The 15380-nt window shown below is 42.9% G+C and overlaps 1 protein-coding gene across 4 annotated transcripts in view; it reads left to right on the top strand.

Moving 5' to 3' along the window:
* plch2a (phospholipase C, eta 2a) overlaps positions 1–15380 on the top strand; it is a 183729-nt gene that overhangs the window by 13558 nt on the left and 154791 nt on the right. For all 4 annotated transcript variants that reach the window (XM_024383760.2, XM_042303579.1, XM_024383761.2 and 1 more), the window contains one exon: positions 946–1597. In XM_024383760.2, the coding sequence (XP_024239528.2) occupies positions 1471–1597 (127 nt within the window). In that variant the 5' untranslated portion in view covers positions 946–1470. The remainder of the gene's footprint in view (positions 1–945; positions 1598–15380) is intronic.

Here is a 15380-nt window from a genome sequence, read left to right as displayed (position 1 = left end):
CTAGTAGCTAATTAGCTGGTTAGCTTCTGATGGCTAGGTTCTGATGGAGGTTCTATCTATAAAGTCTAAAAAATAGCAGATCTGTATCACATTGGGTGAGGCGGGTTGCCGGAAGGTATGTTTAATTTAAAAAATGGAAAAAGAGATTTGAAATATATACAAAAAAAGACACGGGAGAACGACAAACAACGTCTGCACTGCTACGCCATCTTGGAAATTTTCTTCCTTGTCTAGGTCTTCTGTCTGGCCAAATCTGCTCACATGATGTGTCCTGAATGAAACTTGAAAGCGTTTGCAACAACGCTAAATTAGGTTTGTGGCATGGCATATGATTTGAGTTTAAAAGCACATTTGAGGGTTTTTTTTCCCAAAAGGAGCTCAGTGGCCTGTAAGGGGCGGCAGGGTAGCCTAGTGGTTAGAGCGTTGGACTAGTAACCGGAAGGTTGCAAGTTCAAACCCCCGAGCTGACAAGGTACAAATCTGTCGTTCTGCCCCTGAACAGGCAGGTTACCCACTGTTCCTAGGCTGTCATTGAAAATAAGAATTTGTTCTTAACTGACTTGCCTGGTTAAATAAAGGTTAAAAAAAAGCAGACAGAAACAGTGGAAACTGGTATTCAGTCTCCATGAGTGGGATATTCCATGTAGCTATCATAATGCTTTATCCCTTCCCGATTCCCACTTATATTTCATTTTTTGCTCCATGTGCACCCACACCAAGGAAACGAAATGGCAAAGTATATTAATGTCATCTACGTAGTTTTTTCATTTGTCAGGGACCATGCTCAACAAAGGTATAGCAGTTTGCTATCTATGGTGTGGTCTACGTATTCATTTCATGTGACTCATTTGATACTTGCCTAATCATGCAATCTGTTATTTTGTGTTTGGTTGTTTCGTCTCAAGAGCTCTTACTAACATCTCCCGATCTGTCTCTGGTCAACAGGTGCTACTTGTTCTCTGTGTCTCCTGTCTCATCCCCTGGCTCCTAAGCCTCTTCACGTTTGGTTTGTCACGCAGCCCAGAGACACTTAGTATCCAGGGCTGAAACAGTGCTGTAATCAGATGGACGTCATCACTGCTCATCACTGCTCTCCTGTCTCCTCCATCTCAATGGAAAGTGAAATACGGGACTGACTACTGTGGTGACCCTCCCTTCTGTTTGATCCTTGACCTTTGAACTGGGACCTGTGTTCTGTGCTCCAGGCAACGAGGTGGCATATCTCTGCTCTGCATAATTTTGGAAACGTTCTAGAGACATTGTTGACACAGTTTTAGGCCTCCTAGTTGTGTTGATGTTTCGAAGCAAGCTTAGACTAAACAGACAGCTGTCCCTTTTACCCTTGATCAGTCTATTGAAACTAACAACCTAAGCCATATCTCCCGATTTGAGAGCACACTTTCCTGAAGTAATACACACACATCTCAAGTTTCCTGTATCCTGGTCCTGGGAGCTGAAGCGTGAGTCGCCATGGCGACGGACTCTCCCAACCCCTCCCTGAGGTCCAGAGTTACCATGATGACGGACAACGACTCCTACGTGAGCACGGCCAGCCTCCCCTGCTGCCACTTCCTGTCCGCCAATGTCCTAAACGTGGGTAAGTCAAACCATTTCCTGTTTCCTTCATAAAGCTGCCCAGTGCCCACGACAGGTTGGCTACTGTACGTGTGAGTGTTTGAGGTCCACGGCTTTGGATTTTGGTTGGTTTATTTATTTATACTTCTATAACAAGTGTGAGAGAGTGTGTGTGTGAGAGAGAGAGAGAGAGAGAGAGAGAGAGAGAGAGAGAGTCTGTGTGTGAGTGCTGCGCACATGCAATTGATTGTGTGTACGTTTTTTTTTGCTGTTTTGGGGATGATCATCTCCACATCTCCACGCCTGGGATAAGGAGTATTTCAGACAGACATAACAGAGAGTCAGACCCCATACTACTGAGCCTGCTTTTGTTATGCCTGCCTGAGACAGAGCGAGGCAGCGAAAGAGAGCGAAAGACATCTTAAAGCCCACACATGAGCCCACACATTCCCAAGCTATGTGCCAAGCATCTTGTAGTCTGACTGTTAAATGACTCTTTCTTTAGTTATGTAATTTACCTGTAGTCTAGGCACAGTTTATACAACGTGGTATAGCTGCTGTAACAGTGTCTATTCAATACCATCTCAATTCAATTCAGGCATAGTTCAGGAATTTGATTCACCATGAATGAATGATGTGTTATTGTTCAGTTGGTGAATTTAACAGAAATTGCCAGCTGGATAATTATAGGCTCGATCAGTGTTTCTCCTATTTTTTTTCAGCAGCTGTGGAAAAATTAGTGTAGAGATTTTTATTTTTTTAATGAACTGCTCTGTGTTTCCAGATTTCTATGAAATATGACCTATAATGACAATGAGTGAAAATAGTTTTCCTTCCAAAAAGTGGAAAAGAAGCTTTTCTGTGTTGGAATGGTGTTGGCGCACCCCAACAACAGAATGGTGTGAGCATATACTGTACAGGTCATGTAAAAAATATGAACTCGAATAGACCGCTGATTGGCCAGCTCATCCTCCTTTAGACCGCTGATTGGCCAGCTCATCCTCTTTAGACCGCTGATTGGCCAGCTCATCCTCCTTTAGACTGCTGATTGGCCAGCTCATCCTCCTTTAGACCGCTGATTGACCAGCTCATCCTCTCCTCTTGAGGAGTATTACATCATACTCTTTGAGGAAATAACAAGCGTTCTTGAAAGTTTGAGGTGTGGTTTTTGAAGGTTTTTTTTCTCTCCAATTTATTTAAGTCAACAACATGATTTGGGTATTAGTTAACAGAATATGAGATATGCAATTTTCACTGGGGAATTACTTTAATGCTAATTTCCTGCAATTCTCCAAATTTTGCCAAGGGGCGGTGAGACATTTTTGGTTTTAAAGCTAGTTTTCTGCAATTCTACACATTTTGCTATGGCTTAGGGTATGTTGTGTTCTTATGCTATCTGAGTGACTCTAACAAAAAAAAAACATACCATGACATTTTTTTAAAGGTTTACCTGACTGTCTAGTTTTATTCTGGTGGTTGTTAGTTCTTAAAGAGGATCTTATTAAAAATATATAGCCCCATTATCTGTTCCACATACATTCTGTTTTTAGTCATTTAAGTTGAAAACACACTGAAAACGGCCACAATTTAGCAGCAGCGCCCCGCCGCTGTTACAACAAGCAGTGTTTCCCCTATATTTATACATGTTCAACTATTGCTTTCCAGAAGTGACTAATTTCTCTATTAATTTGTCAACAGCAGTTGTGTAAGAAACAATGACTGAAATAGAGTTGTGCTTTGTCGTAATCCCCGAAGGACATTCTTTCAAGCAGGAGTAGAAATAATACTCTCCTTATTTGCCCACATTCCTAGTGTGAATAGAGATTATTGGGATATTTTGCTCTAAAGCCTAGTTTACACAGTCAATTACTTTTTCATCTAGTTTTACAGTCAATACATTTTTCCTCTAGCTTTACAGTCAATTTGATTGGCTCAGACAACTTAGATCGAAATCTCAGGTTTGTCCTAAAGTCAATTCATAAATCTCCGCTGCATCCTGACAGCCGTATGCCCTGGGAGTTGCAATGCTCACTGTAGAGTGAGCGAACTCAGTGCAAAGGTCACGGGAGGATTTGAAGTGAGCATATGCACCGAATTCAGCTCGATACATTGTTCCGAAGCAGCGCAGCAGAGTTAGCGAGGCGCGTTGGTTTTGTATTTATCTGCATTCTGAAAAGGACACGGACGTCACTCAGCCAGACGGCAGATGCTTTGGTGAACAATCCACCTTTCTCCTTGCTTTCGTCAGACAATAGAAAAGGTACCCTACCAGGGCCCATAACAAGACAAAGCTTTTCAGAATTAGATAACGCTATGTTCTGTTTTTGTACTCCAATTCCAGCTGGTGTGTTCCTAGGTTATGCGGAATAATAAAGTGATGTGTTAACATAGCAATGTGTAGCCTACTTTTAGGTTCTTTACTTCGCAGTTATCAGCGGACACGGGATAGTGGTGCTTGTTTCAACGAATCGCCAAAAATACATAAATGTTATGTGATTAGATTGTACTTCTCGTTGAAAGAACACTGGAAGCCCTCATGCACTTCATGCACAGAACCAATACCCACAAACCATTTTGATTCCACACCTGCACGCATTTCAGCTGTCGAGCCAGGTAAATGTATATTTTGCATAAACCCAGGGTATTCCACTTTATGACATCATGTAATTTCTACAAGGGAGGTGTCATCCGCACTAATATTCTCTACAAGATGCGCTCCTCCACCTCTGAGGAGGCTCTGGGGATGTTCATGCTAATTAACAGCCTCCCATTGAGGGATATAGGACTTCTGAAACCCTCTGCTAGTGCAAAATAATTGCTCTAACTCCCGCTTCACTCGCCAGCCAAATCACATCTTTGAAGCATCATGCAACCGGGGACCATATTTGGACCATCTCTGGCCTGAATGTGCTTGTTGTGAGGGTCTTTTTCAATACCACTGAATGAATTTATTTATTTTATTTATTTACCTTTATTTAACCAGGTAGGCAAGTTGAGAACAAGTTCTCATTTACAATTGCGACCTGGCAATGAAGGCCATATGCCCTAAGCTGATTCTGTTAATAACAGGGCATGTGTCTGTAGAATAGCCCGAGGACTAGGTGGATAGACACTCTTCTCTGTGGTTACATTCTAGCACCTCTTCTTCTACACGGCCCTGGTTCAGGGGTGTTCAGCTAGCCATGCTAACAGCTGTGGTGTTGGCTGGCCTTGGATTCTTTGCGTGTGTCGGTTTAACTCGGCACACATGCTCTGAAGCCCACAGAGAGGAGGATTTATGCGTAATTACAAGTAGGGGCTGAGAGGCAAATTGGTGTTCTGCTGGAGGTAGAGATTTGATTGGCTCAGACCACGGCTTAGATCAATGATGCTTGTGTGACTCCTCTAAATAATGTCTTGGACTGTGTTTTAGTATTAACTGATGTGTGGCTAAAGTTTTGATAATAAACCCAGCGTCTCTCTCACCCTCTTTCCTCTCTCTCTCTCACCATTTGTACCACCCTGTCTCATCCGTAACACCAGTACAGAACCCACAGAGACTGGCCGACTCACAGGATTATGTGTTTACGTGTACATCTGTTATGTCTGTTTGACAACCCATTCACATCAGGTTCAGCTCCCAAACACTAACCAGCTGTTAATCACAGTCACTCACCACTGGCACAGCAGCAAGACTGGGATTGCGTCCCAAATGGCAGCTTATTCCCTATTTAGTGCACTAGTGTAGACCCGTGCCTATAGGGCTTTGGTTAAACGTAGTCCACTCTATAGAGAATAGGGTGAGAGACGATTAAGGCCCGTCTGTTAATGGCTTGTGTCTGTCAGTATTCCTTTCCAATTAGTTAGTTAAAATGTGGTGCTTTGAGAACTCTTAAAGTCTAGTGTTATTTACTCAGCACAGTGAATTGTCAATGGGTCTACACACACATACACACACACACACACACACACACAAAAACCTTTTCAGGCAGAGTTTCCAACTGCCAGCAGAGGTCAGTATAATTCCTTTTATCTCCTGGGAGCCACCTTTGCACCTAATAAAGATCTTCTGTATCAAACCTGAGACGTGACAATTAATTCATTGTTGACTCTGCGTTCCACCCATGGCTATTCCGGGCTAGTCTTAAACCAGCAGATATTAATTCATTGAGGGAGAGAAAGTGTGTCTGTCATATAAAATGATCCATTCATCAATAGGTATATCCATTCCTCTCATTCTTTGACAGAGACCTGATGTTGATACGGTGATTGAGTTGCTGTTTGATATTGTTGTGTTTAGGCAGATCAAAATTCATAATTAGAGGCTCTGTTTTGTGTGAGGTATTCTGCCTGTCTGTGTTTCTGTTTTTCTCTCGGTTTGAATGTCTGTGTGCATTCATAGGATTTTGTGTGTGTGTGCGCAAGCTTCGGTGCGTGCATCTGTGGCTCAAACAGAGTTAAACAGTGGTTAGGGAAAATACTGCGTCGAAATAACCTAATTGTTCCTTTTCCGATCTGATAAGCAATCAATTATTGTGGATTGATATGTGATGGGAGGAGCAGAGTGAAGAAAGAGAGCTGCAATTGATACCTGGATGGATGATGAACATGGAGAAATGATGGATGGATAGAGACCGAGGTAGACGTGGTGTTATGTGATGATGAACGGGCGGCAGGGTGATGTTATACACTGCTCAAAAAAATAAAGGGAACACTAAAATAACACATCCTAGACCTGAATCAATGAAATATTCTGAAATATACTTTTTTCTTTACATAGTTGAATGTGCTGACAACAAAATCACACACAAATTATCAATGGAAATCAAATTTATCAACCCATGGAGGTCTGGATTTGGAGTCCCACTCAAAATGAAAGTGGAAAACCACACTACAGGCTGATCCAACTTTGATGTAATGTCCTTAAAACAAGTCAAAATGAGGCTCAGTAGTGTGTGTGTGTGTGTGTGTGTGTGTGTGGCCTCCACGTGCCTGTATGACCTCCCTACAACGCCTGGGCATGCTCCTGATGAGGTGGCGGATGGTCTCCTGAGGGATCTCCTTCCAGACCTGGACTAAAGCATCCGCCAACTCTTGGACAGTCTGTGGTGCAACGTGGCATTGGTGGATGGAGCGAGACATGATGTCCCAGATGTACTCAATTGGATTCAGGTCTGGGGAATGGGCGGGCCAGTCCATAGCATCAATGCCTTCCTCTTGCAGGAACTGCTGACACACTCCAGCCACATGAGGTCTAGCATTGTCTTGCAATTAGGAGGAACCCAGGGCCAACTGCACCAGCATATGGTCTCACAAGGAGTCTGAGGATCTCATCTCCGTACCTAATGGCAGTCAGGCTACCTCTGGCGAGCACATGGAGGGCTGTGCGGCTCCCCAAAGAAATGCCACCCCACACCATGACTGACCCACTGCCAAACCGTTCATGCTGGAGGAGGTTGCAAACAGCAGAACGTTCTCCACGGCGTCTCCAGACTGTCACGTCTGTCACATGTGCTCAGTGTGAACCTGCTTTCATCTGTGAAGAGCACAGGGCGCCAGTGGCGAATTTGCCAATCTTGGTGTTCTCTGGCAAATGCCAAACATCCTGCACGGTGTTGGGCTGTAAGCACAACCTCCACCTGTGGACGTCGTCCCAAAACGAATCTAGGGTGGCTAGCCAAGTCAGATGGTCGTTTGTTCGCCAGTGGCAGGACCCAGTCGTTCATTCTTTTTGTTCTGTATCTATGGATACAGTCTTTCATTCTAAATGTTCCATTGCCATACTGGCTGTTAACGTTCTTATCCCTTGCTTGCTAGCTAGCCAACTACGTCTAACTTAGTCACGTCAAAAAGTGCAGCCAGAATAACAGCAAAATAGCATCATTTGCATTTGTTTAAGCTGTTTTCCTGTGATATTTAGTTTGGATACATCCATAACAATGCGCGATTTCGCCAGGCATAGAAAATTTGAACACTGCGGTTCAGAAGAGCTAGCCAACAGCACAGCTAACACAATCACTTCAAATGGAAGCTGGAAAGACCGCCAACTAACTACCTTTTTTCAATTGACATTTCTTTGTATTTATCCATAAACATGATGCCAGCTGATTCATGATTTCGACTGGCTGAGTGAGAGACGCTGCCTGCCTGTCTGTCTCGTCCTGACTCCCGACCCCGACACGTTCATCACTATGTGACAGCTGGAGATCGAATTTGACTATTGAAACAATGTTGCAAATGTCAGAAAGACAGCAAGGTATATACAAATCTCCACTGTTGAAAACTAAATGCTTTTTATAGTGGAGATCAAGTTTACAAATTGCTTGGCTGGGCTAATGAGACAGTGAATTGTGCAGTTTTAACATCAAAGATTTAGCCAGTGGAATTCCACTGGCTGGAATGCAGTTTTACCCAATCAGCATTCAGAATTAGACCCACCCGTTGAATAATGCTACATCTTTATTTGTAGGCCTTTCCACTTCCTTCAAAATACACTGCTCAAAACAATAAAGGGAACACTTAAACAACACAATGTAACTCCAAGTCAATCACACTTCTGTGAAATCAAACTGTCCACTTAGGAAGCAACACTGATTGACAATATATTTCACATGCTGTTGTGCAAATGGAATAGACAACAGTTGGAAATTATAGGCAATTAGCAAGACACCCCCAATAAAGGAGTGGTTCTGCAGGTGATAACCACAGACCACTTCTCAGTTCCTATGCTTCCTGGCTGATGTTTTGGTCACTTTTGAATGCTGGCGGTGCTTTCACTCTAGTGGTAGCATGAGACGGAGTCTACAACCCACACAAGTGGCTCAGGTAGTGCAGCTCATCCAGGATGGCACATCAATGCGAGCTGTGTCAAGAAGGTTTGCTGTGTCTGTCAGCGTAGTGTCCAGAGCATGGAGGCGCTACCAGGAGACAGGCCAGTACATCGGGAGACGTGGAGGAGGCCGTCTGCTACCTCCGCCTTTGCGACAGGACCGCTACCTCCGCCTTTGTGCAAGGAAGAGCAGGAGGAGCACTGCCAGAGCCCTGCAAAATGACTTCCAGCAGTCCACAAATGTGCATGTGTCTGCTCGAACGGTCAGAAACAGACTCCATGAGGGTGGTATGAGGGCCCGGTGTCCACAGGTGGGAAATTCTAATAAATTCTTCAAAATAACGTTTTTAATGAAAATATGTCAATCATTATTTAAACATGACTTGGTCTCGGGCCTAACAACACCATGCCAATATATCACCATGCCAATATATCCTCCAAACACCGGCTTCTCGGGCATTATCACTTAAATGTAGCATGCTTTCTGATGCCATGTGGCTGATATACTGTGTGCCACCCAAGTGCCACAACAAAATGCTAATGTTGCGCTGATAAAATGCTTGAATTAATGATTTACTTGGTGTCAGTGGGCTTTGCTCTATTGCATTTGAAACAGGCTCAGCCTCTAGACTCATTTTATGCTCAATGGTTGTCTTCGTACTTTCTCTCCTGCGAACTAGTGGCATAATCAATCATTTTGTAGACTACACACCTGGGCTACTATCCTTGGCTGTATGGCTCGCACACATGGTGCCCTTTTCATCTGCGGGATATTTTTGTATATAGGGCGGTAATTCTTGAGGGATCGTTTCGTTTCTCTCTTTTGTGCAGGCTCATTTGTTTCTTGTCGCTATTTTTCAAGCTGACGTTTTAATTCAATGTCTTCATCCGTGTGGAATGATTTGCAGTAATCAAATAATACACCTTGTTCTTTCACCCTGGGGTCGTGCCTTCACATCTCTTCAAGGTTAGCTTTGATGTCTCTGTTGGAAAAGGGACATTGACTGAGCAGTCTTCTTGATTTCATTAGCTATTGCTTTGATTGGGCAGCCTGCATCTAAACACGCTATATTAGGAAAATCATTAAACGATAGATTTATTATTCAAGTGGTGATAAGCTTTTGTTAAGAACACACACACACACCTTAAGTCTGAGAACTGTCTATTCTCCAGGTAACCAGGAAGATGAATTATATTCCACTACCTATCAGCAATACCTTCAATCTCTTTTCCATTTCATTTCTTCTATTCATTACTAAACATGTTCTAAACTGTTTCTCTTTGGAACTTTTGTGACACTCTTTCATTTGAACTTTAATTCACTTTAAATGATAAATGTATTAAATGTAGCTCCTTTTGTCAAAACATGTTTTGCTAAAATGTTTAATTTCACTCTGTACTCCAGGATTTTGGATTTGAGATCGTGTTTTATATGAGGTGACAGTACAGATCGTCACCTTTTATTTGAGTGACTCCAAAATAACACGATCTGCAGATGCATCCACGAAGTTTGTAGTCTCACAAGCATGATGTAGTCATTGCATGCTAGAAATATGAAAATGGTCGACTTTTGTCTAAATTGAATAGACTATAAGTGAATTTGTCCAAATACTTATTTGTCTTTATGGTGAAACAGTATAAAATACCCTCAAATAGGTGACATTCTGTACTGTTGCCTCATAAAACATTTGATCTCAAATGACATAGGCAAGGCTATCAATTTACAGATCCTACTGTACTTAACAGGACCTCCCATCCTTGTGGGTTAGCAGATAAATCTTGGTGATACAGACACAAAACAGGGAGTGTCCTTCTCCCCTTCTTAAGCAGATGTGATCTAATGTATGTTATCACTGAAGCCCATAAAGGATTGTGTTATGTCCCTACCTGGGATACAACACAGCATGTTGTGTCATGCATCAATCATTTCAAGTAGTTGTATCTCCACTGCATGGGTGATCTGCTGGTTGGGACAGAATGACAGAACAGCAAAATGGCCTTGTCTCAATGCCTGAACTAATAGCACCTCCTGAAGGCAAAACAGAACTTGTTAACATTTATGTGTCCAAATGGAGGGAGGGATGGTCATTTAAACACTGACTCCATTCAAAAACATACACACACACGCACAAACTCACGCACAGAGAGAGACAGGAAGGAGGAACAAAAGACTTTAAGGGGCCTGTCCAAGCTGTGGCGGAAACACATTTCGCCACTGCAGGCAAACCCTGTGGTGCAACTCGGTGGACAAATCCGTTTGCTCTGCTCACTTGCAAATGCAGCATCCCCGAATCCATCAGAAAATGCAGGATTTGCAGACAAAACGCCTCCTCCTTCCCACCTTGCACAAGAAGGATCTGCTTCTGTTTCCCCCTTCTCCCATTATAATGTGTTTACGGCTCTTAGATCATGCCTTTTTGGCTTAGCAATGCGCCTGGCTGTCTTTTCCCCATTATCTCTGCTTGTGTGTGCGCCTTCCCAGGTGAGAAGATCTGTATGCACATCGTTGACATTAGTCCTCTGTCTTGCATTGTTTAATGTCAGCTCTCAATTTATGTTTGGTAATGAACTGGAGAGTGCTAGATTAGGCTTCTTTTAGTCCACGACACCTGTATGTTATTCATATAAACAGATGGAAAACAGAGAGAATAGGTCATCTACAAATAGGTATTTATTGAATAGATTACCTCCTCTCTAATCTTAATCTTAGAATGTTACAGCCGTACCACTATTTTATGGTATGCCTAAAATAGTACTTTGTTCGTAATTAGCCATTGTCTACAGGTAGAGAAACAGCACTGCTCAACCTCACTGAGAGTAGAATGGCCCGCGCCATTGGATCGACTATAAACTTCTCTCTCTCAAAGATGGCGCCGACCGAGAATAGCGTCAGTTTATGAGTTTTGCAATATAGTGACTTTTATTGTGTTTATCGTTACCTTTTTTTGCACAGAAAGTTCATACCAGTGTTGTAGTAGTCGAGTCCGGTCTCGAGACCACATTGAGTGTCTGTCTCAGATTAATTTGTACTCTGTCTCAGAGACCAGCGGAGTAAAAAAACACAGAGCCTAACGTTAGCTAGATACAGTGCATTAGGAAAGTATTCAGACGCAATTACTTTTTCTACATTTTTTTTATGTTACAACCTTATTATAAAATGGATTAAATAAAAAAATATCATCAATCTACACACAATTCCCCATAAAGACCAGGTGAAAACAGGTTTTTAGACATTTCTGCAAATGTATAAAAAACAAATTAATTTTTTTACATAAGTATTCAGACCCTTTGCTATGAGACTCGAAATTGAGCTCCAGTGCATCCTGTTTCCATTGATCATCCTTGAGATGTTTCTACAACTTAATTGGAGTCCACCTGTGGTAAATTCAATTGATTGGACATGATTTGGAAAGGCACACACCTGTCTGTATAAGGTGCCACAGTTGACAGTGCATGTCAGAGCAAAAACCAAGCCATGAGGTCAAAGGAATTGTTAGTAGAGCTCTGAGACAGGATTGTGTCGAAGCACAGGTCCGGGGAAGGGTACCAAAAAATGTCTGCAGCATTGAAGGTCCCTAAGAACACAGTGGTCTCCATCATTCTTAAATGGAAGAAGTTTGGAACCACCAAGACTCTTCCTAGAGCTGGACGCCCGACCAAACTGAGCAAGAAGTGCCGTGGTCAGGGAGGTGACCAAGAACCTGATGGTCACTCTGACAGAGCTCCAGACTTCCACTGTGGAGATGGGGGAACATTTCAGAAGGACAACCATCTCTGCAGCACTCCACCAATCAGGCCTTTATGGATGGAGTGGCAAGACGGTAGCCACTCCTCAGTAAAAGGCACATGACAGCCTGCTTGGAATTTGCCAAAAGGCACCTAAAGGACAGACCATGGGAAACAAGATTCTCTGATCTGATTAAATCAAGATTGAACTCTTTGGCCTGAATGCCAAGCATCATGTCTGGAGGAAAACTGGCACCATCCCTACAGTGAAGCATGGTGGTGGCAGCATCATGCTGTGGGGATTTTTTTCAGTGGCAGGGACTGGGAGACTAGTCAGGATTGATAGAAAGATGAACAAAGCAAAGTACAGAAAGGTCCCGATGAAAACCTGCTACTGAACGCTCAGGACCTCAAACTGGGGTGAAGGTTCAACTTCCATCAGGACAACGACCCTAAGCACACAGCCAAGCCAATGCAGGAGTGGCTTCAGGACAAGTCTGTAAAAGTCCTTAAGTGGCCCAGCCAGAGCCCGGACTTGAACCCGATCAAACATCTCTGGAGAGACCTGAAAATAGCTGTGTAGCAACTCTTTCCATCCAACCTGACAGGGCTTGAGAGGATCTGCAGAGAAGAATGGGAGAAACTCCCCAAATGCAGGTGTGCCAAGCTTGTAGCTTCATACCCAAGAAGACTCTAGGCTGTAATCACTGCCAAAGGTGCTTCAACAAAGTACTGTGTAAAGGATCTGAATACTTATGTAAATATTTTTAATACATCTGCAAAAATGTAAAAATAAAATAAAAAGTATTTGCTTTGTTATTATAGGGTATTGTGTGTAGCTTGATGAGGGTAAAAAATGTTTTTTTTTTAATCCATTTAGAATAAAGCTGTAAAGTAAAATAAAATTGGAAAATGTCAAGGTGTCTGAATACTTTCCAAATGCACTGTAGCTAGCTGCTAGGACGATGTCATGTCAAGCCATTGGAGGAGTGACTGACTTTTTCCCCTCATATCGTTTTTTTGGTGGCTATACACAGCTAGGGATGCAGGTGTCATTTTGGGTAGCTAGCATGAACTTGAACGACTGTTTTCCAGTTAGCATATCTCTTGCGATTGCAAGTTTCCCTCTCGCACTCTCATCTGTGTGTCAGAGCGCAGAACAACTGCTGAATTTACAAATGCGCAACACCAGCTGAATATGACCGGTGTCAGTAAACGTAGGCCATAAAGTAATGGTTAGTCATGAACTCTCTAGATAACATGTAATCGGCCTAACCAGCTCTGCTACGGCGAGTAAAATGGTCAGAGTGAGGAGTTCTCTCGTTTGTGTCTGGAAGTAGCTAGCTAGCAAGCTAGCCAACTTTAGCCAGTTAGCTTGGGTGCTTTGTTGGGACAAGCATGCATTGGCAGGGAAGCTGCAGAAGGACGAGGAGGCTATAATTCGCCATTCTTTATCAGAGCAATTTTCACGGGCAACTAGTTGAAAAAGTTTAAGAGGGTTTATCTAATGTTCCTTCATTAGATTTTCGCCCTGGCTAGCATTAGTTGTTGATCTTGTTGATGTGCATAACTGAGGGAGAGAGAGCCGACCTTTTCATGGTTGTTTGATCAATAGATCTGTAAAGTTTCCAAATGTACAAGTCCAACAAACAATTGTCAAAGACTCCGGCCACCCAAACCACAGACTGTTCTCTCTGCTGCCTCACAGCAAAGTAAGATATCCACATGTGGAGTTTTCTTCGATGTGAAACTGCAAATGGATTTTTCACATGTGAACTTGCAATTCCACATATGAAAGGGGCATTTTCACACGTGAAACGAAAACAACATGTTATCCTCCTCACATGTGAAATGGTTGCTTTAATATGTGAACTCTAAATTTACACACACACACTTTCTAGGCAAGGCATAATAACGGGCCATTTCTCAGAGAGAGAGAGAGAATTACCTCCTTTGATGTTGTGTGTCTACTGACTCCATCTCTTATTTTTTTTTTATCCAGTTCTTATCCAATATTCCATGCTTTCCGTTCTTTATCCTCCACATCCAAATGGCTTCTGCTCTTGTCCATTGTACACACATCCAGGGGTATTTGCCGTTGCCTGGTATATTATGCATTACCTTCACATGTGGCAGTTTGCAAATGATGATGTTTCTGGTAAGAGCACGCTGGTGGCCTGAGCCAAAGTGGTATCAGTGCTATTTTCCTTGGACAGATAATGAGGCGCTGCTGAGAATGTGATGGAGGCTGTCCCGGCCATACCAAAGAACAGGCCTCCATTCCAATGCAGCACTGAATAGCCTGCTAATCTGCTAACCATAAGTTTGCACATCAGGTACTGTAGCATGTCATTGCCGACTAATGTGAGCTGTTGGAAACCACTTAGAACAGGGACGCATTTGCTTGGGTGCACACACACACATTTTGAAAACACTCTGTCAAACACACTATATGCTCGAGCACATGTGCACACTCAAACTACACGCAGCCACACATGCACACACACAAACAAACATGCATTGACACACACATACATTTGAGTATCACAGCCAAGCCAAGTGAGTCAACACAGGTCAAATCCCCTTTAAGTGGATGGCTTTGGGTGCAGCAGTCTCAGAGGAACAAGTGGTGTGTTTGAAGTGTGGTTCAATGGAGATTGGAGATGCCCTTCTTGAAGTATTCTTGCTCTAAATACACATTGGCACATGGCAGGCAAGGGGTGGGGTGGCTTTAGCAAATCCCGGGTGTGTGTTTTGGTAGATTGGCAAAGCCCAGATTTCAACGTTCAAGATTTAGAGTTTAGCTGCCATTGTCCATGTAAGCGCTTTCTGTGCTAGCTAAACCTGCTTTAATGTCAGGCAGGTCGCAAGCATCCAACGGCTGTTTTTTGGAGTTTTTCCAAGGTAGTTATACGTCAGGAGACAATATGGCAGTGAGCCTGTGGGATCAAGTTGTTGACAAGCATAGTAGAACAATTCCAAATAGATTTTCTTGATTTCTCTCAGCTAAGGTGTAGCCCTTTCCATCTTCAATAAAAAATGCATTTCTTGCCGTGTGTCATTTGAACAAGAGTCTCTGCAATCAAACTTGGTTTTGATTTTGCCTGTGTTTTGATTAACAGACTGATGATAACTGGAGGTTGAACACAGATGTGAGAAAGCAAGGGGTTTGTCTGTGTTTTGATTAACAGACTGATGATAACTGGAGGTGTGAACACAGATGTGAGAAAGCAAGGGGTTTGCCTGTGTTCTGATTAACAGACTGATGATA

The sequence above is a fragment of the Oncorhynchus tshawytscha genome, linkage group LG22 (genome assembly GCF_018296145.1).
Source record: "Oncorhynchus tshawytscha isolate Ot180627B linkage group LG22, Otsh_v2.0, whole genome shotgun sequence".
NCBI lineage: Eukaryota > Metazoa > Chordata > Actinopteri > Salmoniformes > Salmonidae > Oncorhynchus > Oncorhynchus tshawytscha.
Note: the sequence above shows the minus strand (reverse complement) of the source record. Positions and strands in the feature narration are given on the sequence as shown.